Source organism: Falco naumanni, chromosome 10 (genome assembly GCF_017639655.2).
Source record: "Falco naumanni isolate bFalNau1 chromosome 10, bFalNau1.pat, whole genome shotgun sequence".
Lineage (NCBI taxonomy): Eukaryota > Metazoa > Chordata > Aves > Falconiformes > Falconidae > Falco > Falco naumanni.
Window position 1 is genome coordinate 5,759,783 of NC_054063.1, and position 22,304 is coordinate 5,782,086.

Here is a 22,304-nt window from a genome sequence, read left to right on the forward strand (position 1 = left end):
CAGAAACCAAGGAGGAAAATCAAAGTTTCTGTATATGGATAATGTGACTTTTCCCTCACTAGAAAAGTAGCAGTCCGAGAGAAGGGAGCTACAGGAGTCCAATTTTTGTGCAGCTCATCTTTCTCGTTGGATCTAATAGCTCATTGATACTTGAGGGGTGTCTCTCAAATATAGCAGTTTGATTACCAGCATGCTGGTTGTTCCTGTGTCACTGTGGCTGACAGAGAGCAGAAGCTTAAAAAAACTGGTTTGTAGAAGTCTGATTGTGTTGCTTGAAATCTTGAAAAGTAGTAGCTGTAGATAGTGTTTTTAAGTAATGAGTAGTAAGGCTACAAGAATTTTTGAATTATTGATGTACAGAACAGAGTTGTGTTTGTGTAGGGAGATGAGAAGACTTGCAATTTTATGTTTAGGCTGTCATACAGCTATTTCCTGAGTGGTTCTGTAACTATGATGAGGTACATTGTAAATAGACCTGATACTTTTTTTTTTTTTTTTTTTGTATGTGGGAATAGAAAGGAAGTGAATTTTTATAGGTAATGGTCTGCTAGTCAATAATATGTTTGTTTCCTTTAGAAAGAAAATTTCAGGTTATTTATTTCTGTTTAATTTTAAGATTTCTGTAATTAGAAGCACAATAAGAGATTCTATTAATGAGCTGGATAAACTGTGGTAATTCCAAATGAGTTAAAGCAGATGGAGTCAGTTTAAGAGTAGTTCAGCGTCAATAGTTTTGTTTTCCCTAGAATGATACATTAACTTTATTTCCTTTCATCTCATCTTCCAGGAATTCCATTAATGATAACCTGTTTTCTGCTGTTACCAAGTCTGTATAATCGTTTTGGGTGAAACTGAATTAGAGAAACATGCTGAAAATGCTGTTCTGGGTGAATTCTGGCATTTGTAAAACATGTAGGTGAAAATATAAAATAAATTGAGCATGATTGTATGTTCAGTTGATTTAGCAAAGTTCTTAAGTATTCTGTCACAAGGTTTCTTGGTTCTGCAATAGTACAGAAATCTCAGAGATCGTTGTCCTCTGCAAATATATTAAAAATTCTACTGTATTATTCAGTTCTGTGTTTTATTCGGCTCAGCAGCTTCCATGCCAATTAATTTGACATTCCATTTATTTTGGCTACTGAAGTTTGTACTGAAAATGCTAAATTGCAGTATAAGACTTCTGTACCAGGGAGGTGAGTAGAAATATGAGGGAGGTATGAATTCAGAGTGCTATGGTCTGTGAAGAGTGCCCATGTGAAAAACTAGTGGAGGAGTAGTGTTAGCAAAGCCCTAATGTTCTTAGTTGATTTGAAGGTAGCATGCTTGTTTCACAGTTGCATTGTGACTTTCTTCAGTCTTGAGCTCTATTTCAAAAGCTATGAAAAATGTTTAGGAAACATCTGAACCTGCCATTTAGGAATGGATTATTGTAAGAAAAACCAGCTGTCCTGGAAGCTTTTAACAATTTGTGAGGCAAAGAAAACAATTTTGGTCTAATAATCAAAAAAAATTACTTTTTGCGGGGAAGCAGAGAGAAGTTGGCATTAGCTGGAGAGTCAGTAGAAGTTACTGTTAGTTGAACTGCTGTCTTCAAGAACAAAATTACTTCTATTTATGAATTATACTCTGCTTGACCATTGAAGTACTTTTGCTTACTTGTAGTTGTTTTTATAATCTGGATTTTTCTGAATTTGCTGTATTAAAGCCTTCAGTAGATATTTCATGCTGCACCAGTGTTTCCAGGAATTAATGTTGGGTGATCTAGAGCAGAGGTCACAAAGCAACTTAAATTTGGACAGTAAATATGTGGGTCCCACTCACATTTCACGTCTGAAGTTAGCTATAATAAAATGTCTCTTATTAGTACATGATAAAAATGGATTTTTAAAAATTTCATGATAAACTTTTTTATGAGTGCTTTAGAAAATGAAATCAAGATTTACTATTTAAAAATATCTGTTTTCAAGCTTGTTTTAATCTAGAACCATGTAAATTTGTTCTTCTATTCCTAGCAGGTCATAAATGCAGAAAGAAAAAGGAGCATAAGTGTGTTCCTGGTAGTTTTTCTTCACTTCTGATGTAACTGTTGACTGAATTAGTTGAATAAGAGGAAATATTTTCTCTGTGCCTGCCCAGAAGCTAAAACATTAAACTTCTGGAAGTAGTTTAGATGCACAAGAATCACTTTATCACCATATATTATAGGCAGATTAAATTAACAAGGATGATGTTAAAATAATGGAGTTTCTGATATGATAGGAAAGGTTGTGTCAAATTGCATTTATGTTAAAATTAAAATACGTTTATAATGATGTGGCTAACGGCTTCTCCCCTTCCCCTGTAAAAAGTATTCTTGAAGCTCAAGCAGGGCAAAGACTGTCTAGTGAAAGCTTTTTTTGTATCTCATGCTGGATACATAAATTTGAGAGGCAAGCGCTTGCCATCTTCCTAAAACAACGTTATAAATGTGCTGCTTCTTGAGGCAAATGGCTTTGAGGAAATATTTTTTGTATTGGATATTTTTCTTGATGCTAGGAAAAAAAAAGTTCTATCTCTTTTTCAAAAGCTTTGGAAAATGGTAGGAGCAGTTCTGTCATAAGTCTTTCCTGGAATTTATGCAGTTTCAGCTGTTAAAAGGTCAGTCAGAAATTTGCAGTACATTTTAGGTTGTAGAGGTTGTTCTGTTAATTTTCCTTCATTTTTAAAGCCTGGACCTTTACCGTTGATTGGGGTAAAGACTCTTCACTAGCTTGATATTCAAATAGACTAGGGTAACTCCTACAGTGAAGTTTTAAATTTATTTTTTTACCTTTTAAGGTGGCTAATCATGAGGATGGCTACTGTCTTGTGACAGGTCTAACAATTAGAGGAAGGAGTTTGTGCTTAATCTGAAATAGGGCAGGAGAGGAATGTCCTTTAAAGCTTTCTAGCTCTTAGATTGATGCTCCCACCCCATCCCCCACAATGTTGAAAACAGTTTCTACAAGGCATGAAAAACAGGTTTTAGAGATGTTGTGTTTTGGAAAGCAGCGATTTGAGTGCTTGGAAGAAAGGCAGACCAACCCACTCAAATGGGCTACTGCTTAGGATGTAATTAATCATAATGTGGATTTAAAATATTTTTTTTTTTTGTATGGGCTTCTCCTGTAGATTGCCTGCTAAAGAAGCTTATCTTAAATGTCACAGCTGCCTTTTTAAGGTTGACTTGTATAAGGATATCCTGTATCGTACATTGTCTTAATTGCTCAGAGTAGGTACAAACAACTAAGGGATCTACAGCAGCTGAATGAATACTTGCCTGCCTTACACAACTGATACTATGATGGTGTAGATACTGTAACTGATGGGGAAGTGCCCCCAGTTTCAAGAAAACTGAGATACCTGTGACCTGCGTAATCAGTACCATTTGTTTAAACACGCATACAGTGAAGTGAATTTGTAAATGACAGACCTTCTTAGCATTCAGCTGCTCAAGGATTATGAGGAGTTGTTTCCTGTAGAGGTTGGGAAATGGAGTTAACCTGCCTGAATGGGTAGGCTGGTGCTCTGGAGAGGAGGCTTGCTGAGTCAGGGTGGGTGGGTACACAGACTTAGAATTTCCTTCCAGAGTCAGAAGACAAAGAGACCAAGAGAGCTGCAGACGTACTGGGACAGCACTCAGGTTGGTGATCTGGGCTAGATGATGGAGAGAGGAATTTTTGTTATAATACGCCTGATATGCCTGAGGAAGGCTGGTTGAGGAGGAAGCCTCACAAGGCTGTGTACTACTCATCGGAGACTTGTCTTCCAGTCTTAGGTGTGGCTTGACAGCTGTTCTAAGGTAATAAGGAAACTTAGTGATTTCTTTTTCTCTTCTTTCCCAAGCCATACCGCTCCTTTTATATGGGTGTATACACATATACATGTTTTTCTTATATTCTGCAGGCAGTGGAGGACAACATACAACTGTGTGAAAGCTTTGATAGGTTGGGATCTTGACCAGGTAACTCGTTTTGTAGATCTTCCTAAGGCTTGGTTTTACCCCGTCTCTGAGAGTTAATTTTTCCTTTTAGGTAGCAAGACCAGGATGTAGAAAATAAGACAGAGGCCGGGATAACTCTGTAAGGAAATACTGATTTATTGGTTTGAAAAGGGATGAAAAACTTGGTTGTACTTGGAAAGGGCTGTCTGATTGTTAGTGGAAGGATGCAGCTTAATGACTCTTGATTCTCTTGTTTTTGAGAATCTTTACTGGAAATGCTGCGTGAGCAAAATGATCAAAAATCTCTCAAATCCTACTGATTTCCCATGTTGTCATGCTGGGTTGGCAAACTGTCAGCATAATCCTGTGTGGTTTCTGAACTGTCTGAGTAGCTTTGCAGCATGGCTAACAGGGCTTTGTCCCGAGGAATCTGCTCTTATGTTCAGTGTCAGTGATGTGTGCGTTTCCATGACCATTGCGTAGTGTTCTGTAGTCTGGGGGGCCCAGACTGCTACAAAAATATGGGCTGCAAATACGTGCATCTGATTCTTCACAGGAAGACTTGCATCTCAGCTACGTACAAATGAAGTGTAGAGAAAAAGCTGAGTGACACTGGTCAAAAAGGATTTATTTTTAAAGTTTGTATCTGTGCTCTTACAGATGAAATGACACAGTGATTTCACTAAGGATTAAATGATAACTTCATTTTAAAAGACATTGTTTTTATAACAGGTATTTTAAAAATATTTCTTGGAACTAGAAACTGCAATTGAAAACTTTATACAAAGGCAATTTCAAACCAAACGGATGGTTACTGTCTGAAAAGAAAAAGTTTCAGATAAATAAGTAAAACATTTTGTTATTTTCTAAGGTTGTCTGAGTATTCCAACTGAAATTTTGGGCTTGACTGAGGCTTTTTGTAACAGGTTGTGAAAATGTTGTGTGGGGTTTTTTTTCTAGATTTGAATTATTGCACTGAGGTAAAAATACTGGTTGAATATTTTCCTGTTTGACTAAAATGTGTGCGGTTTTTTTGTCTTAGAATTTACACTTACAGACTTGGCTGTTGGCTGCCGCTGCGCAGTGCTGTGTGTGCCACTACAGCTGGATGTGAGCGCTTGTAGTGAGCAGGCACTAGTGATGCATCACCACGTTCTGGACTGTTGCAGATTAATTGGCAGCTGAAATACGGTATTCCTGTGCTTACAAACAATGGTTTCCTCCCTTGAGCTGTGTTGTGAAAAAACAAGAGTAACACCTTTGATAGCAGGCTGTTTACACAGGAGCAGGACGAAGGGAACAAGCTGCTGGTGATGATCTTCGTGAATAAGCTGGCAGGCTGCCAAGCAGGCGGAATTGCCATCGGTTAGGAAAATGCAATCGAGAGTGAGCTGTTAAAGAATGTGCTCTTAACTGTGCTGTATTGTAGATGCAAGATGGGAGACACCCCCCCGCATTGCTGGGCATCAGGGTTTTAGTGCCTGTTGAGGTTTGGCTTCAGTTGAAAGGCTTTCTTAGTGGTTTTTTTTTTTGGTTTTCTTGCAAATGAACGGCTGTGTTAATGCCATTGTGGCAGGCTAAGAGTTAAAAAGCAGCAAAAATAAAACCTGTGTGAGAAGCCCTCACAGTCCTGTTTCTCTAAACAGAAAAATTCATAGTGTGCTAGCTTTGCTCCATGGGTGAACATATCAGCTGGGTAGTTGTCTGTGGACTGCAGGATTGCAGTTGTCTGGATTGCTCCTCTTTATGTTCAGTGGTACATCTCTGAGAGTTCGTAGTCTGTGGGGATGAGACTGAGGCAGCCTTGCAAGTTGTTGCCTATTGTTGGAGATGTTGAAGTGCATGGATACTTTCCCAGCGAAATTGTTTTTATACATATTATGTAATAAAAGATTTTGAACAGCACAAAGATTCTCCTTTCAGGAATATGCCAAAGTGACAGTGCTCAGTTCCTGGATCAGCTTTCCCCAGGAATTTGGTTATGCTTAGATTTACAGGAGGGACTAGATGTTCTCACTGCTTAGACTAACACTCAAAAACAAGGAAAAAGAACCACATAGCGAAACCGGGTTCAAGCGTTTTTACAACCGCTGATGAATGTTTGCAGTTTTAGTTTAGTTTATTATGTGCTTTCCTATCTCATTTTAGTTTCAAAATAAGCCCTGAGTAATACATTCTTGTTTTAAAATTTAAGTTGAAAGAATGGAAGGCAGGCTCTGCAGGGTCCTGCTGTGCCACAAGAGGGCATTTTTGGTACCAACTCTGCAACTAGTAAGGAATAAATGTGCTTTTAAGTGTCTCACTTCGGATGAATTAATCTTGAGAAACAGAATTGAAATGATCCGTATTTTCTCCAAGCTCCTTAGTTCCGTAAATAAGAAATAATAATTTGAGATATTTGTTTTCCTAGTTAACGTGGAGTTGTTGAATGATTTTTGTAATTACATAAAGCCTGAAATTCAAAGTAGAATTGTGTTAGACTCAGAATTTTGTGCCTGGTGAAGTTTATTTAAATGATCTGCCTGGTATTGATTACAAGAAGTTAAGTTGGAGGTTGAAGAAAATATGCTAGAACTGTTCGTTTTAGGACCAGTAACTTAGAATAATGGGGTTCAGCGTGGAAGATTGTGATCATAAGAACAGTATATCCTTTTGTTCTGTTTATATGGAATACAAGACTAACAAAACTAGAGGGAATGTACTGTGAATACAGCAACATAAAGTACTTCAAATAACGCAAGGTATCGCTGTGCTAACATCTCACAGAGTTTGCATTTTATCACTGAAGATCGGTAATAGTGTAAATGGGAGGGAAAAAATGTGCGTCCTAAGTTTGACTTGCTGTTTAAAGCGGAGATGCCCACCCTTTGTGGTAGAGTGAGCCAGAGTTTCTTTCAGTAAGCCCTAGAAGAGCTCTGCCTGCTGCTTCCTCCCAGTGCATGAGGATGTCTGCCTGGGATTGCTTCATCGTGTGCTTGGGACATGCGTGTGCCAGCTACTTGTGAGTGCATAGCCTTTTAGCAGCACGGAGGCGTCCTCCAGCATGTGCTCTTCTCAGGTGAGAGGATACATTCATGCATTTCGGTTGTTGATCTTGATTCTCAAACCTGTCAGGTGATAAGGGGGATCTTTACTCGTAAAAGGGTTGCAGGAGCAGAGTGCCAGAAGAGTTTATCCAAGTTGAAATACATTTGGTTTTGAGCATTCCTTGGGAAATATGGCCGCAAGGAACAGCATATAAACCAGATGAATTGTTCTGGCAGGTTTGGTTGTTACGCCAGCTCAACTAATCTTCAGGGGCTTTCCGATCTCTCCGAACACAAAATGTAATTGTGGTAGGATTTTGTTTGTTTGTTTTTTTAAAATGTGGCAATTGCTTATGCTCTTGCATTGGTGGACCAAATTTAGGATGAAGACAGCAGCAAATACCAGAAAAACAACATTGAGAATTTGGAAAGTTGACACAAAAATTCTATCTGCAACAAAATTTGACCAGATTGTTTTACTATAATTTTTGCTCCACCAAATTCACATTTAAAATAAAAACAATTAAGTTATTTCTTTAATAAAGAACCCATGCATTATTAGCTTCAAAGATAATATCAGGTCTCTGGCCATAAAAACTTAAGTTATTTAGATACCTTTAGCTTTATTTACTTCAGGCACTTGGCATTTTTTGCTGTTGTGTTAATATTCCAAAATATTCTAATTCATAAATTAAACTTGTGCTGAAATTGTGCCTTTAAAAGTCAGCAGTGTGCTCTGCATCAGAAAAACAGACAACTGTGGGTTTGTCATTTGGCGCTGCAGCATCTCTGTGTGATTATTCAAAGGATGGTTGAAGCCTACTGAATACTTCTGTGGAGGGGTTTGGTGGCACCAGTAATTTTTGTACATCAGTTAAATAATGTGGATGCTTATTTTTAATAATGCTGTTCACTTAGATTTGACATGGTTTGTTATGAAAAACATTAGCTCTTCTGCTGATGTAGTTTTCTATTGGGAGGTTTTTTAGTTGTGCTGTGTATTTTTGTATGTGATGTGCCTGTTTTTGTGGCTTGCTTGCCAATAATCAGGTTTAATTCATTGCTTGGTTTGGTTTGGGGTGTGTTCGTTGTTGGTTGTGGTGTGGTTTTTTTTCCTTTAAAAGAGAATCTACATTATTGGCTCTTTTAAATATATAAAAAAAAAAAGTTTGTGAAAATACTGTTGTAATGCACGTGCTTTGAAAGAGGAAGTAGCAAACTGAATACATGCTGACAGAAAGGATAACCTTAACATACTTTGTTTTAAAACTGGATTCTGCAGTGCTCCTCTGTCTTCTAACAACTTTAGTTGGAGGCTGTTAAATAATTTTAATCTTTCTGCAATGAGAAAGTGCATATGCTGGTAACTCCTGTTGTTTACCTTTAAGGAACAGCGGTTTAGTCATTGGAAAGAGTTTATTAACACTAGGATGGCAATTAAAAACATTTTACCTATTTATTTTTAAAAACCTTTTAAGCTTGTTTTTGTATAGAAATGCAAAAATAACTAGTTTCAAACTAAAGCTCTATTCTTTTCACGGTGTTAGGAGTGACAATCAGAAATGTAGAAAGCTGCTGGATATTTGGGTTTATATGTGCTTTTAGAGAGACTGTTGAACGAGTAAAGGCTAAGTATTACAGTCTTTGGCTAGCCCTCTTGGATTCTTAAAGCATGTTCATATAAGAAGTACTGTCATAATTGGCACCGAGTAATTATTGTTTTGAAAGCCTTAATTGAGGCTTGACTTGGATTACTCATGGAATCTCTGTTGTTTTCCTGTATGAATTCTGCTATAAATTGTGCTAAGCTGCAGGGGAAGCTGGTAGAAGTCCAAAGACAGACACCTATGCAACAGATGTACTTGCCCGCAGATACGTACATGACTTGGAACTCATACCGCCAGTAAAACACTTTTCAAAAACCCTTCTGTTCTAAATCCAGAGTCTGGGAAGTATGACAAGTTGTGCTAGCTGTATTTGAAAACAAACATACCCTCCCTCATCCCACACATGCACGTGTAGAAATGACAGAACAACATTTGCATCAGCATAGAACTACAGAGCTTGTATCCGTACACGTGAGGAAAAAAACCATGCTGGAGTTGTGGAAAATTAAGACATTAAATGTCTTGTCAGAAGTCATGTTTTGGATGGTAAGTTTTACAAAGACGTTGCTAGTATAGTAAATATTTCCAGTGGAGACTTATCCAGCAAATCAAGCAGTAGATTCCAGGGAAGTTCCATTAAAACTTCATTGTTACTTCAAACTGGTAAAGCTCTTGGATAATACAATAAAGGGCCTGTTGTAGTGTAAAGTATTTGCAGTCAGCCTTATTCAGACAAGACAATGATAGCTTTTGTTCATGTGTGTAATGTAAATGGCACTTTTCAAGTAATGGTATTTAGCTTCTGGTGCCTTCAGAATGGCTTTGGAAAATAATATCTTCAGCTAAGATGATTGATTATTGAATAGATTGGACTTTATAGGCTGGATATTTTTCATAATCGTTTTCTAATGTAACATGGTAACTTCTTTAGAAAAATATTTGTTTCAAACATTTTAAATCATACATGCATTTTATGTTTTCGAACTGTTAGCAGTGAATGGTGTGTTTATGTGCTGCCCAAGAAATTTTTACTTTCTGCAACTTGTAATGGGGGAGGGAAAGAATTAGTGACAGGATACGTACAGAATGTGAATGACTGTTCCTAAACATAATGTTTGGAGATGAGCTTTTCCAAGAAGTTGTTGGGAGATTGTTTGGCTGTATACTGGTCTACAAATGAGTAAACCTTAGTCCCCCACTTTACTTCTCTGATTACTGTATTACTTGGTGTGGAAAAAATACAGTAGTGATCAAAACAAACAATATAGTGTTACAGGATATAACTACAGCGTGTCTCCTTTGTGGTTTAAAGCCGGGGCCAAATCCTGGGAAAAATGAAATTTCTTTAGCAGTTAATGTTCAAAATTGTCATCCGTGTTGAGGCATTTGTTTAGGACTTTTTTTTTTAAAGCTAACTAATGAAATTAGATGATAGATTGTGTGTTTACAATTTTGAGTCTTGCTAGAGTTGGGCTTCTGCAGTGCTTAGATCAAATTTGTATAGCTGAACTACTCAAAGTAAGAAAGTAGTTATTGCTGTTTATTTCTGAAGACTAAGATATATGTTTCTTAGGTAATTAGATCCTAGTCTAGAACTTTGTAGAAGGACAGTATGTTAGTTTTGTATACATATATTTAGTTTTAGATAGAAGACTTAGGTAAACCATCTTGCCATGGTTTGGATTAGTATGCCTTGTATAAATTTATTATATGCAATATAAATTTTTTGTTGCTGTCAGAAAGTGACAAGATGTGTGTGTTTGTCCTGTCTTACCTCTTTTATGTTGCTTTGTGCATGAGGGTTTGCTAGGTCTGTGTAGTTGTTACAGTAGCTGAGATTCTGTGTGACCGTAAATTCAGTTGCATCATGTGAATATAATTAACTCATTATGTGTGCTTCAGAGGTTCCATTCAGTTATCAGGGTTGTAATCAGCTGAAAAAGTAGTGGAGATATTGTATTCATCAGCCACGCAGAAGAAATGTAGGAATGTGTAAACAGTGGTCTGATTTGTGTCGGGAATTGCAGGACCTCAGTGGCCAGCATCCAGTAGCCCCCCAGGACAAGAAAGCTGAGAATCTAGCAAAGACGGGAAAGGTGTCAGTAAGCCAGAACGGCACTGACTGTGACTGTGCATGGAAGGAAACACACAGGAGAATGTTCCAGTGTAAGGGAGTAGGATGTTTTTTAGCATTTCTTCGTATTAATTCTGTAGCTGTGGATGTGCTGGCTGCTCTCCCAAAGTGGTTGCTGAAGTGCTCGTCTCTCTGAATAGAAGTTGGCAGTTGGAGAACCTTGTATCTTGATTGCAACCAAAGTGCTGAATTTAAAACCACACTTTTAAGATCTTACCTCCCTTCCCTCCAGCGAGTCCTTCTTGTATTGGCTGTTTTGCCAGAATGTGTCTCATCCGCTGTGATGGGCTTTCTACCAAATTACCCATAAATAGTGAATATTAACAAATGTATGTAAAGATAGGAAGCAAAAATTGTGTAGGGAATGGGGAAAACTTTGAAGATCCAAATGTTTACTTACACACTAATCAATTGGCACACTTAGATGATCTGCTGGGTGATAATTAAAGGCTTTATTCTGCCATCTTTAAATCTTATGCCTTGACATTTTCTAGAAACTGTTCCTGTGCTGAAACCACAGTATCTGTCTCTATCTTTCCCTTTTATAGGAGCTTTTAACAATAACTTTTCAATTAAGGTGAGTGTGCGTGCAGCTGTGAGGAGTGTTTGTAAGTGAAATTTTAATGGGTGGAAAGTGAAGAATGCTAAATAATAGGTCACTCAAATGAGTCTACAGGAAAAGCTAAATGTCTTGAAAAATAATGTGGTTACACTGTCATAAAACCTGGACTTGTTACAGATTCATTTTTTTGTGTTGTTACATTCCTGACATTTCTCCTGCAGTTTAACTTTTTCTTAAGCATGCTAGGGAATATATAAAAACTGGGAAAGCCCGGCTGTCAAAGTTCTGCATTTAAAACAGGGTATTTTTATAAAGGAAAAGTGATTTCTGTCTATATAGAAAATGTCATGCTTTAATACAGCCACCATTTTGATAATGAGTTAAGCTTTCGGGCTATGTGGAAATTATAGCAAACCTTGTGGCTGCCAGTATAGTTCTGGATTTTTGTAAAGGTCCACAATAAGCGCAATAAAGGAGAGAAAGGTATTTGGGGAGCTGTCTCAAAACCGGTGTTTTTCTGTTATTAACAGAGCTTTGGGCAGTGTTTATTCATGCTTGTTATATGTTTGTATACATTGCTGTTGGAAAAATAAAGTGAAAATGGAAGGTATGTAGGCAGCGTATTTGTTATTCTTTATTTCTTTATTGTTGGGTCCCTGCCCCCCCCCCCCCCCCCCCCCCAAATTCCTTTTCTCCCTCTCACCCCCAAATTTTTTGATTAATAGTGTTTTTAAAAGTGTCATTCGAAACTAGTTATGTTTAGTCATCTTTTCCTTCAGTGTGGTGATTAAATGTTGTGGGGTTTGGTTTGTGATCGTTGGGGTTTTTTCAACTTTGAAGTTTGAACCAATGCCTCTAAATATTCTAGGTGACTTTGTTACAGATAGAATCAAATAGTCAAATTATAATTCAGTGTACTCTCCCCATGTGTACTTGGAAGTTACACAATGTGTAATGTCTTCCTTTTTTATATCCTTTCCAAACTGGAGTCTTGCTATACATGACTACTGTACTGCCTGCTGATCTAGCACAAGCTGCAGTACTCCCTTAGAAAATAGATAAGTGGTCATTGGCTAGACTTTCTTGTGATACCAATTTAAGCATTAAAATGAGTTTTCAGATTTGGCATAGATTAGTTGTCCACTTCCTTTATGTTCTTGGATGTTCCTACCATAATCTGATCCTGAAGGCTCTAGTCTAAAATTTATTCTCTTTAGTATCTCTCTATTCTCATTTCTGTAAACCCCTTCCCAGGCACCATTTTGTTTGCAAAATATGCTGCCATAGCACTTCCTGAACAGCATTACACATATAATTTTTTAATTTTTTTTTTGGTACTATATATGCAAGTTTTATGAGAGAAGAACTTCCAGCTATTCAGTGAGTGTTGCATAGTTGTATGTGAATCAGAAGAAATACTGTGTGACTTGAGGGAAATCCACAGTATGCTGATCTTGGATGAAGAACAATAGCTATTGATTTAATAAATTACTTTGTTAATTAATATTTTAGTTTCTAAATCTTTTCAGTACAGTCTGAGAAAACCCAGAAGAATTGACAGAATACTTATATACATAAATATATATAATATGTATATAAATACAAGTGTACATATGTACATCTATATAAAACCAAATAATCCAGTTAATTTACATTTTTAATATGAGACAATGCCAAATTTGTCTTATCCATTACCAAGTTTTACATTGAGATATATTTTTACACTAGAGTTCATTAATACACGTCTTAAATAATTTAAATGCTTTTAAATTGTACTGTGGTTTAACATCAAGAAGCAAAGTGTTCATGATGAATTAAGGAGGATCAGGTTTAACCGTGCTTCTTAATTGTTGAATGTTACTTTAGTAGAAGTATCATTTTGGTTCTGCCTTTTGGCATCTCATTCCTTACACAATTTTATTTACTAATAGTGTGTTTTAGGACTGCTCAGTATTTTTTCAGTGAGTAGTTTCTAGAGTTGTTTTCAGCACTCTCGGTAAAGACATGTTCTTACTATTTTTATGGGGTTTCTTACCCCATAAGAGGGGAAAGAGGGATTGTCCTAGGGATGTCCAGGAGCTGTGTATCCTGACACAACCATGAGAACGTAGCTGCCAAAAGGGTAAGTGTGTAAAACAAAATGTCTCTCTTCTGAAAGCTGTGCCACTGCCAACACCCTTGGTGTTGCAGGGGCTCGGTTATTTTATGATTGCCCTTAACAAGATCAACCAAATCTGTGATGCAATATGCTCACCCATGGCTTTTCTTTGGGAATTTAATGCATGTCTTGTGTATTTGATACGGTCTTGAAGCCATTAGCTGGAAATCAGACAGATTTACATCCTGTCTGGCTGTAGGTATCTGTAACATAGATGACACCTGAGGAAGTAACTTTCAGGTTCATTTTTAGGTAGCAGAAGAAAGGCATTTCTAGAGCAACTTCATCTATCTTAAAACCGTAATCTGAAATAGATCAGATGAATTGTTCCCCCATATTCCCTTTCTTTCCAATGTGAAGTCCAGTGGACTGCAATGCAATGACAAGCTCAGCAACTTATGTTTAGTGGTATATGGAGTAAATCCTACACCATGTCTTATGTGGAAACTTACTATGCAGCTGGTACCTGGTTGATGGTAGATATTTCAAGACTGGAAAAGTCACTTGCCTGTGTAGCTGTTCTCAGTAAAGAGCTTTTCTTAAATACTTTCAGCAAAGATCCTAAAATTAATAGCTGCCAATTTCTGGGCGTGTTGATTTAGCTCCAGAGAGGAGAACTTTCTCCATGTTAGACAGTGTTTTCAGCTTTCTGCTAGTCTGGGACTGATGCAATAACAAGTATTTGTAAAAGAGAACAGTAGTGTTGTCTTTGTTTAGAACTGATGGAAGGATTTCGAAGTGGAGAGTTGCTTCTGTGTTGTAACATTTTGTGGTTTTTCTTACTTTGATTAATCCCAGAATCTCAACTAAGTTTTTGTTCTAAATAGAGTCAGAGCACAGATTCAGATATCTTGCTGTTTTTCAGTGTTCAGTTTGGCTCTAAAATGTATTCTGCCTGCATGTAATTAAGCTGTTCCACAAAGTCCCTAGTTTTGCTTCTCATTTGTGACAATGGCTGTTGTGAGCTTTCAAATTCCAAACGGCTAACAAAATACTGTCAGCAGGAGCATCTGAAGTGAAAGACAGACAACTAGAATGACTGAAGTCAGAAAATACATGAATAAAGCATTAAGGGTACTGCAGTACCTGCTTTGAAAGTTATATTATTGAAAAACTGCTCTCCATTTTTTCCCTCAATAGGTGTCTTTGTTTACCTTTTTTCAGATTATGGAATGTATAGGGAGAAGAGCTAAGACTTTTGAAAACAACTGACCTTGGGTAGTTTTATACTTTTGATTTCTGTTCGGTACCATTTCCCAAGTCCCCTCCCCTCACCCCCATCATAGGCATATGCATTGTGTATTCTGAGAAGTTTTAAATGGTGCCCTGAAGAGTTCCTTGTTGCTTCTTAAAACTTGGAAGGAATTTCTTTCTTAGGTCCCTATTTTTATTAGAGGGGTGTTTTGTGCCTGGTTGAAGTAGTTGCCACCAGACAGAGAGGGGGCTACTTGCATCCCATGTGTGGGGGTGGAAGAGCCCAAGGAATTAACACACACCTGTTTCTGAGCATTTCTGTAGAAACAAAGGACAAGAAAAGTAAATTACGTGCCTTCACCCGTTTATGTCATTAAAGGTCTGATCCGAAGCTTGCTGATTTTGGTGAGTTTTGGATTACTGCATGGCTGAGTTAGAGGCCAATTAATTCAACTTCTGGACTTTCATTAGAAGAAGAAGGTGTGAAGTCCAGTTCTGATTGCTATGGATGAGAACACAAATTGACTAGCTATATAGTTTCATGAGGGGGTTAGATTAATCTAAAAATTAGGCGTCAATGAAAGGGATGCTCACATTTCCACTGTATCTTTCCTTTGCAGCCCTTTCCTGACCAGTCCTGGAACACTTGTTTAGCAGCCTGACTGATGCCCCACTTCACATCTTTGATCTAGCTGAAAACACGTTCTATGGGACTCTGATTTCAGCTGAGTAACTTGCCCCTCACCTCACTGCATGGCTGCACAAGCACCAGCACTGGTGCAGAGGAAGCACTGGGAAGGCAGGAGGTGGGACTGTTCCTTTCAGTAGCGATGGGTTCTTAGCTGGACTTAAGCTCCTTAGAAAATTATGCATTCAGTGGAACTGCATGGAAGATGAGAATTAAGTAGAGTGCATCTTAAAGATTTAGACCTCCCAAGAGACTAGACATTCCTTGAGATTTGGCAGTCATCCTTAAAGAGTTTGGTTTATATGCTTCCCAGCTTAAGTAATTGATCTTATTTTACTTTTTATTTAACATTCATTTTCTTAAATACCTCGGACCTAAGTTTTGCTTTTTATGCCTGTCACATCACTGAGCAGAACTAAAATAGCTCCAGTTAAATGAAGCCCATGTATAATGGAAATTAGATTTACCTGAAAGCTTACCTTGGATTTCATGTGAACTTTGAAATTAGGTTACTCTGCTAAAAATTGTTTGACAGAGATAGGAAAAATTAACAAATTGCTGAACAACATCTCTGTTTAAGCTTTATTGGGAGAACATTAACCTTTTGTTTTCAAAAATGGACACTACAAATGCTTATAGATGATAATGTATTGTGGTGTTTTCAATACTGATAGGCACGCTTTTAACATAGTTTAGGCTTTCAAGTACCATTTAGGGAGGCTGAGTGTCATGTAAGGATATGCAGACATCCAGGCTAGACCATTGGTATGTTCTGATACATATTTACGGTACCTAGACTTTTCTGGGAACATGTGATAGTGCTTGGCACTTGGTTTGTTTTGCTACCCTTTGAGATAGGAAAACTGAGTAAATTTCCTTTTCAAGAGTTTTGCAAAATACCGAGCCATTGTTCTGGTGCATGGAGAGTTACTTTTGTTAAAAAGAAATTGGTATTTTTGTCCTTTTTTTTTCCAAACATGGAATACAAAGGAACGTTCAAATCTACAGCTGTGGTGGGAGGATGTGGTTTCTGCAGGGACACCACGTACATTCCATCTCATGGAATGCACTTGATGTGACATTTAACAAAATGTGTCGCTTAACAGCTTCGAGAAAGGCCAGCTTAACTGTAAAGACGTATGTGATGGGAGCCCTTCCTGCAAGATGGCATGCCTTTCCTACGGTTCAACAGAAGACCATTAATGCCAAGGTAAAGAATAGGATTGTGCTGCTCTGGAGGGTGGTCTCAAAAGTATTTGTGGCTGAAACCAAATTACAGGAGGCAGGCTTCTCTGTATCCCGGAAAGCAGGAGGATCACCTGACCAGGACCTGTTCCTGGTGAGCAAATTGAAATGATTAATTTAGATAAGTAAGATGAACTGTTTATTGTTCTTCAGATGTTTATGTACTCCTGTTGAAAACTGCAGCTGATCTGCAATCTTCTACTGTCTGCTTTTTATGCTAATATGGTGTTATTTGCAAAGGTCTAGGAAGGCAGCCTGTTCCTGGGTTTATTGATCTTTGTGGTATTGACTAGCTGCAAAATAGTTTCCACAGATGGCAAAACAAACTCATATTTCTGACTTGAGGTGGTGAGTTTGGATGTTGTCCTACTTTTATTTTCATGAAATCCAACAAAGAGCATAGGAATTGTGAGTTGGTTTTGGGTGTTTTGTTTTGTTGTTTGGTATTTTGTTGTTGCTGTTTTACAACAAACTTTGCCAAAATATTTGTGAAGCCCTAAGAGTTGTATTTGACAAGTGTGTCTATCTTTGTACTTTTGGGAGGGGGAGAGTTGGTAACAGTAACTTTATCTCCAGAAAGAAACTATAAGGATAGAATGTGGTGGTGATTATGGTGTGTAGTCAGGGAGAAAATTATAAATTTAAACTCTAGTGTATCAGTTTTCAGGATTTCTAAATAATAGAATACTGTTTTACATAAGATTAAATTCTTTATAGGACTGATGGATTTTGTAAAGATCTGCCTGTCATACACTGTTTTCTGCATTTCTTCATTATTGGAAATATCAGCTTGTATTTAATGCAAGGTGACAATTATTTTAGGTGTCTCTATTTTGATGGGAGGGCTGGAATTTTCGTTGTTACAAAAAAAGTTCAGGAAGAATGTAATAAAATCACAGATGCAAATAAGACAATCAACTTTAAACGAAATCTACAGAAATTGCAGTCAGGGAAAGTATAAAAATGGATGTTTAAAAGTATGTTTTAAAGAATACAGGTTTAAGCCAAGAAAATTTCCCGATGAATCTGTAGAATACAGTGGTGTATGGCTATATCTAGGGTTCATGAGTATTCCTGAGACACTGGGAAAACAGCAATACTGAAATAAAATGTAATAAAAAAAATTCTTATCCAAGCCTGGTTTTAGAGGATCATATATATTTTAAAAGTAGAAATAACTTGTAGATCTTCAGACTTAAATGTGCTCAATGTTTGTACCTCTGTCAGATAGGCAATGAGCATCAATGGTGTAATTTTACATTTCTGTTTTTGTTGAAGCTTCATCGTTATTCCGAGTGGGAACACTCAGCTTCTTGAAAATAGTGGACGTGTGCTGGTGTTCAGGAGAGTGCAGCTGAGGTACCGAAGGAGCTCTGTGTGTGAGGAGGGTCTTTTTGTAAACCACAGAAGCTGAACCTTGTTGAAACTGATTTTTGTCAGACCTGTTTCCAGGTGACAGGGACAAGGAACTTCTAGTCGGCAAAGTATGTTGAGGCTCCCATAATTGTTTTTGTCAGCCTGTGCTTTTCTGTGAGAGCATGTCAGTCCTTGTTAGGGAACCAGCTTATTTTGATACACTAGTTCATGTTTTTGAGACCAGGGCTATCTGTTTCTTTTCCCCTGCTTTCCTGGTACTGCTTGTTCTAGAAAACTTAAAGGTGTATAATAATCTCTTGGTGTAGATCCTGTCTTCATTGTTTTCTGCATTTCCCTGTTATGATGTAGTGGAGAGGTCAAGATCTAGAATGAAAACGGTGTCATAAATAAATTGTGTTCAACTTTTTCACCTGGACCCGTAGGTCCCTTTGTACAAAGCTGTTTTCTAGTCAGTTAACCACCAGCCTTTGCTGCTGTGTAGGCTTGTGCCATCCCAGGTGCATGAGCCTGCCATCCGTCTTTGTGGAACATCATGAGGTTTCTGTCAGCATATTTCTCCAGGTTGTCAAAAGCTCTTCAAAAAATGGCAGCTCTGCCCTCCAGTCTGGTGTGGTTTAAAACTGTCTTTTTTAGGTAATTTAGAAGGTTTATTAAGCATGGCTTTCGGTCAGCTTTTGCATTGGTTTCCTCTTCAGTTTTGTGTTGTGAAGAATGGCTGTAGGAAAGTATGATAAATCAGTAGCCTTGAAGGCAAGCCTGAATTTCAGCACTTTACTACACAAAGTGCTTATCTATTCTGTATCAGTTTGTTTATGTAATATAGTACAAAGAGGGAAGTTTGTAAATTTGACATAGAAGATGAATGCTTGGCGTATAGGATTTTTTTTTGTGTGTATGTGTTCAGAGAATGGTAGAAGGCTCTGTAAGAGAGATGTTGGTTGAAATCTTCATTGTTTATTATGCTTTTCTGTGTATGAGCTGAAATATTTGTAAGTAAATATTTAAACTGTCCAAAAAATGGTTTGTTTTTTTTTCAGTCAAACCACTGTTACTGAAGAATTCCATTACTGTCAGTGACGCTATGGCAAAACTTGAAGCCAAGTTACAGTCAAGTTAGAAATGCCAGTGCAGGCATCTGTGATTGTCTTGCTCTAATTCTTCTTCACTACTTCGCTGTGCTTGGCTCAACTGGTTGGTTTTGTGTGTGTGTGTTTTGATCTCCATTGTGAAGGACTCTGACAGCTTTTTGAGAAAATCACCCAACAGCCTTTGCTTGTGCATGGAATTTGCTTGAATGGATGTTTTTTGCGCTGCTTATGCCTACACTTTAGATGGCTTGCTTATTTTTAAGAGGCTATGTAGTATATTAGAAGAATGGAAATGGGGGATAGATGAGACAGTTGAGAAATAGCGAAGGCAAAGAATTACACTTGTTCTTATTTAAATTCCTTCTGAGCTACAGTCTCTATAAGGTCAAATTTTGAGGTTTTGTTGGGGGGAAGGTAAAAGAACAAAGGACGTGGTTATGGTGTAAGAGTTATGAAAATCCTCTCAGTAAAATGCGGGGGAAAAAGCATTTATTATTTTTTTTTAAATAGTGTATTTGTGGACCTTATTATAATTTATCTGTGGAACACAGTGGAACGCCTGGAATCTGTACTTCTCATGCAGAATTGCTTAACATTATCTAGATTTTTTGGACTCTTTATTTATATCCACATATTTGTATGTTTCCTGAGCTTCTTCAGGGCCTATTTTTCCTCCCTCACACTATCAATGTCAGGAACACCTTTATAAGATGAAAGCAGGCATTCTTAAGTCATATACATGATTCCAGGAGCTGCGGTCTTAAAGATGCTAAATACCAGCTCAGTTTGCAAATGGCAACTCTTAACTGCCTGCCAGAACCTTTTAGCTGGATTGAGGGTAAGGCTGGCCCAAAATACTGGAAATGCGTATCCCTGATTAATGCCACTGGACAGTCCTCTTGGTGTAGTGTGAATGAGCGAGTGCCTCTCAGCCAAATAGGTTCTAGTTTGATGGGTTTTGTCAGCTCTTTGAAGGCCAAGTCTGGTACTTGTGTTGGATTGGTTAGAAATCTATTCATGTTCCATTTAACATAATATTTATTTCTAGCATAGGTAAGAGCTTGGTGAGTCTATCCTCTTTTTCCCCCCTGACTTTTGACAAAAGCACACATAAAACCTGTGCATGTCAAGGAGTGTGCTCAGGTGCTTTGGGGCTTGAAGGGGCTGTGTAAACACTGCTCTCTACCATTCAAGTAGAGCGTTCACAGGCCTTTACTGATCATCCAGGAAAGCTGATTCTTCACTGTGAGAACAATTAAACGCTGGAGTAGGTTTCTTAGAGGAGGGATGGAATCGCCCTTGCTGGAAGTATTCAATACTCAGTTTGAATGACACTGGTTCATGTAGTATAAGGCCTTGCTTTCAGCAGAGTGTTGGACCAGATGATTGCCTGAAAACCCTTCCAGTCTAGGCTTTTCTATGTCTCTGATTCTTCACTGGGAAAGGATAAGGTTTATGCATCAAAGTCTGACTCAGATTAGTTTGGGACAATATTTTGGGTATTGAGGCTTGTCCTCTTACGGATGAAGCAGGGATTTGTTCCTTTCTCTAGATTTAGTTTGATCTTTTGAATCTTTTAACATCCTTCTCTCAGCAGATCAGGCATCCTGGCTGTGTGGGTTGAACTGCAACAAAATGGGTTTTATACTTTTGGGATAATCTAATGATTCCAGTGGAAGCTGGGATTCCTGATGTTCTGGTCTTAAGATCATATCAGAAGAAGGTATATTCTTAATGAAATTGTGTGTGATACTGAGGCCCTACTTTGCCAGCAAAAATAAAATACACAGCTTCCAATGCCCTTGTCATTCATCTGGTTGGAGGGGAGGAAGGACGAGATTCCAGTACTGTTGCTGGAATCAGGCTGATGGAGGCAGGAATTCAGTTCAGATTCCTTTGCCAGACTGAAGACATCACAGATAGAAGATGATTAGCACTTGGTGAGTTTTTACTAGATAACCTCATGCATGTTAATTAAAAAAAAAACAACAAATAAAATCCTAGCCGAGGAAGACATCTTTGTTTGTCTGAGACATCCAAGTGGACAGATGTCAAACTTTCCTGATCCAAGAAGGATGCATTGCCCAATTAGAGCTTTATGTGTAAGTAGCTTTATGTGTAAGTAAGTTGTGGCCATACAGTAACTGTTTTCAGAATGTAATCTTTTTTTTTTTAAGTATTACATAATGTAATGCCTTCTTGACATGGGAAAACTATTTTTTTTCAGCGAACTAAAATGTGACGTGGAAGTTTTAAGTTTAAGAATGTGCTGACCTCTGCAATAATGGTTCTTCGCTGTTGCTTGATGCTTGTTTAAAGGGCAGAAAAAAGAGGGGGAGGGAAAGTAGACTTAAGTGTTTGTTTGCGTAGTATCTGAGCATGGCAAACTCATAATAGACTATCTTATAGCGTGCTACAGATCAAAGACTTCTTTTGAATATTCTTGATTCAGAAGTTTTGAAGTTCACAAGTAGGTGTTTGCACAATTGGAGAAGTTTCATGGCTTCAGAGATATAGTAGAAACTAAAATATTTATTGATATTTCCAAGCAGCCATGAATTCTTTGCCTGAACAGTGTTATGAAATACGAGTAAATTATATGAATTCACTTTTGGTTTTAATTTTTGCAGACAATAAACTGGTGTCTGCAAGCAGGTATTGACGCAATCATGTCTTCTAATTTTCAGGACATCATTTAAGTTATCTCATGGACTGATTAATCTCCATCTGGGTTTCTTATGTTTGTTTGGGATTTTTTTCTTCCTTTTTCATGTACCAATCAGATTTTGGTAGAAACAAAGAAATCTTGGGAACTTAGTTTAAGTTCTGACTTGTATTAACTAGTGGCAATCTGGTATCTGTTGGTCTCCTGCCATTCCTGTTGTTTGATGAAGGCAACTTTCCCTGCCCTGGTATTTGTATGACTGGTTGGTTTGTTTGTTTTTAAGCAGAGCAGTCCTACACCCTACAAAATAAAGGTTTGAATAAGCTTCAAGTCAATGCATGCCTACACTCTGCAGTGGATGGGACCCAAGGCCCAGCTCGAATACCTGTATAGCACAGCACAATTCGGAGGTGTTAGTTTTCAGCCAAAAGCAGTGTAGTCATGTCTGCATGGTGATATGCCTGGGCTATCAGATATCTTGTAGTGTTCTGTCTTCAGTTAGTCTGGTTCAGGCACTAGTTTGGCTTGCTTTAGCTCAAGTTTCTCTGCTTGTGCTACATTTTACAAAGTAGATGTGCCCTAGCTTGTTGCAAATG

The 22,304-nt window shown here is 37.8% G+C and overlaps 1 protein-coding gene across 5 annotated transcripts in view; it reads left to right on the forward strand.

Moving 5' to 3' along the window:
• The window catches only part of PLEKHA7 (pleckstrin homology domain containing A7), a 160,105-nt gene that overhangs the window by 11,373 nt on the left and 126,428 nt on the right, over window positions 1–22,304 (forward strand). Inside the window, exon 1 of one of the 5 annotated variants that reach the window (XM_040608617.1) lies at window positions 16,488–16,543. The exons of the other annotated variants lie outside the window; for them this stretch is intronic. Within the exon in view, the coding sequence (XP_040464551.1) occupies window positions 16,503–16,543 (41 nt within the window). The 5' untranslated portion in view covers window positions 16,488–16,502. Of the gene's footprint in view, window positions 1–16,487; window positions 16,544–22,304 lie in introns of those variants that run through there. 5 annotated transcript variants of the gene reach the window in all.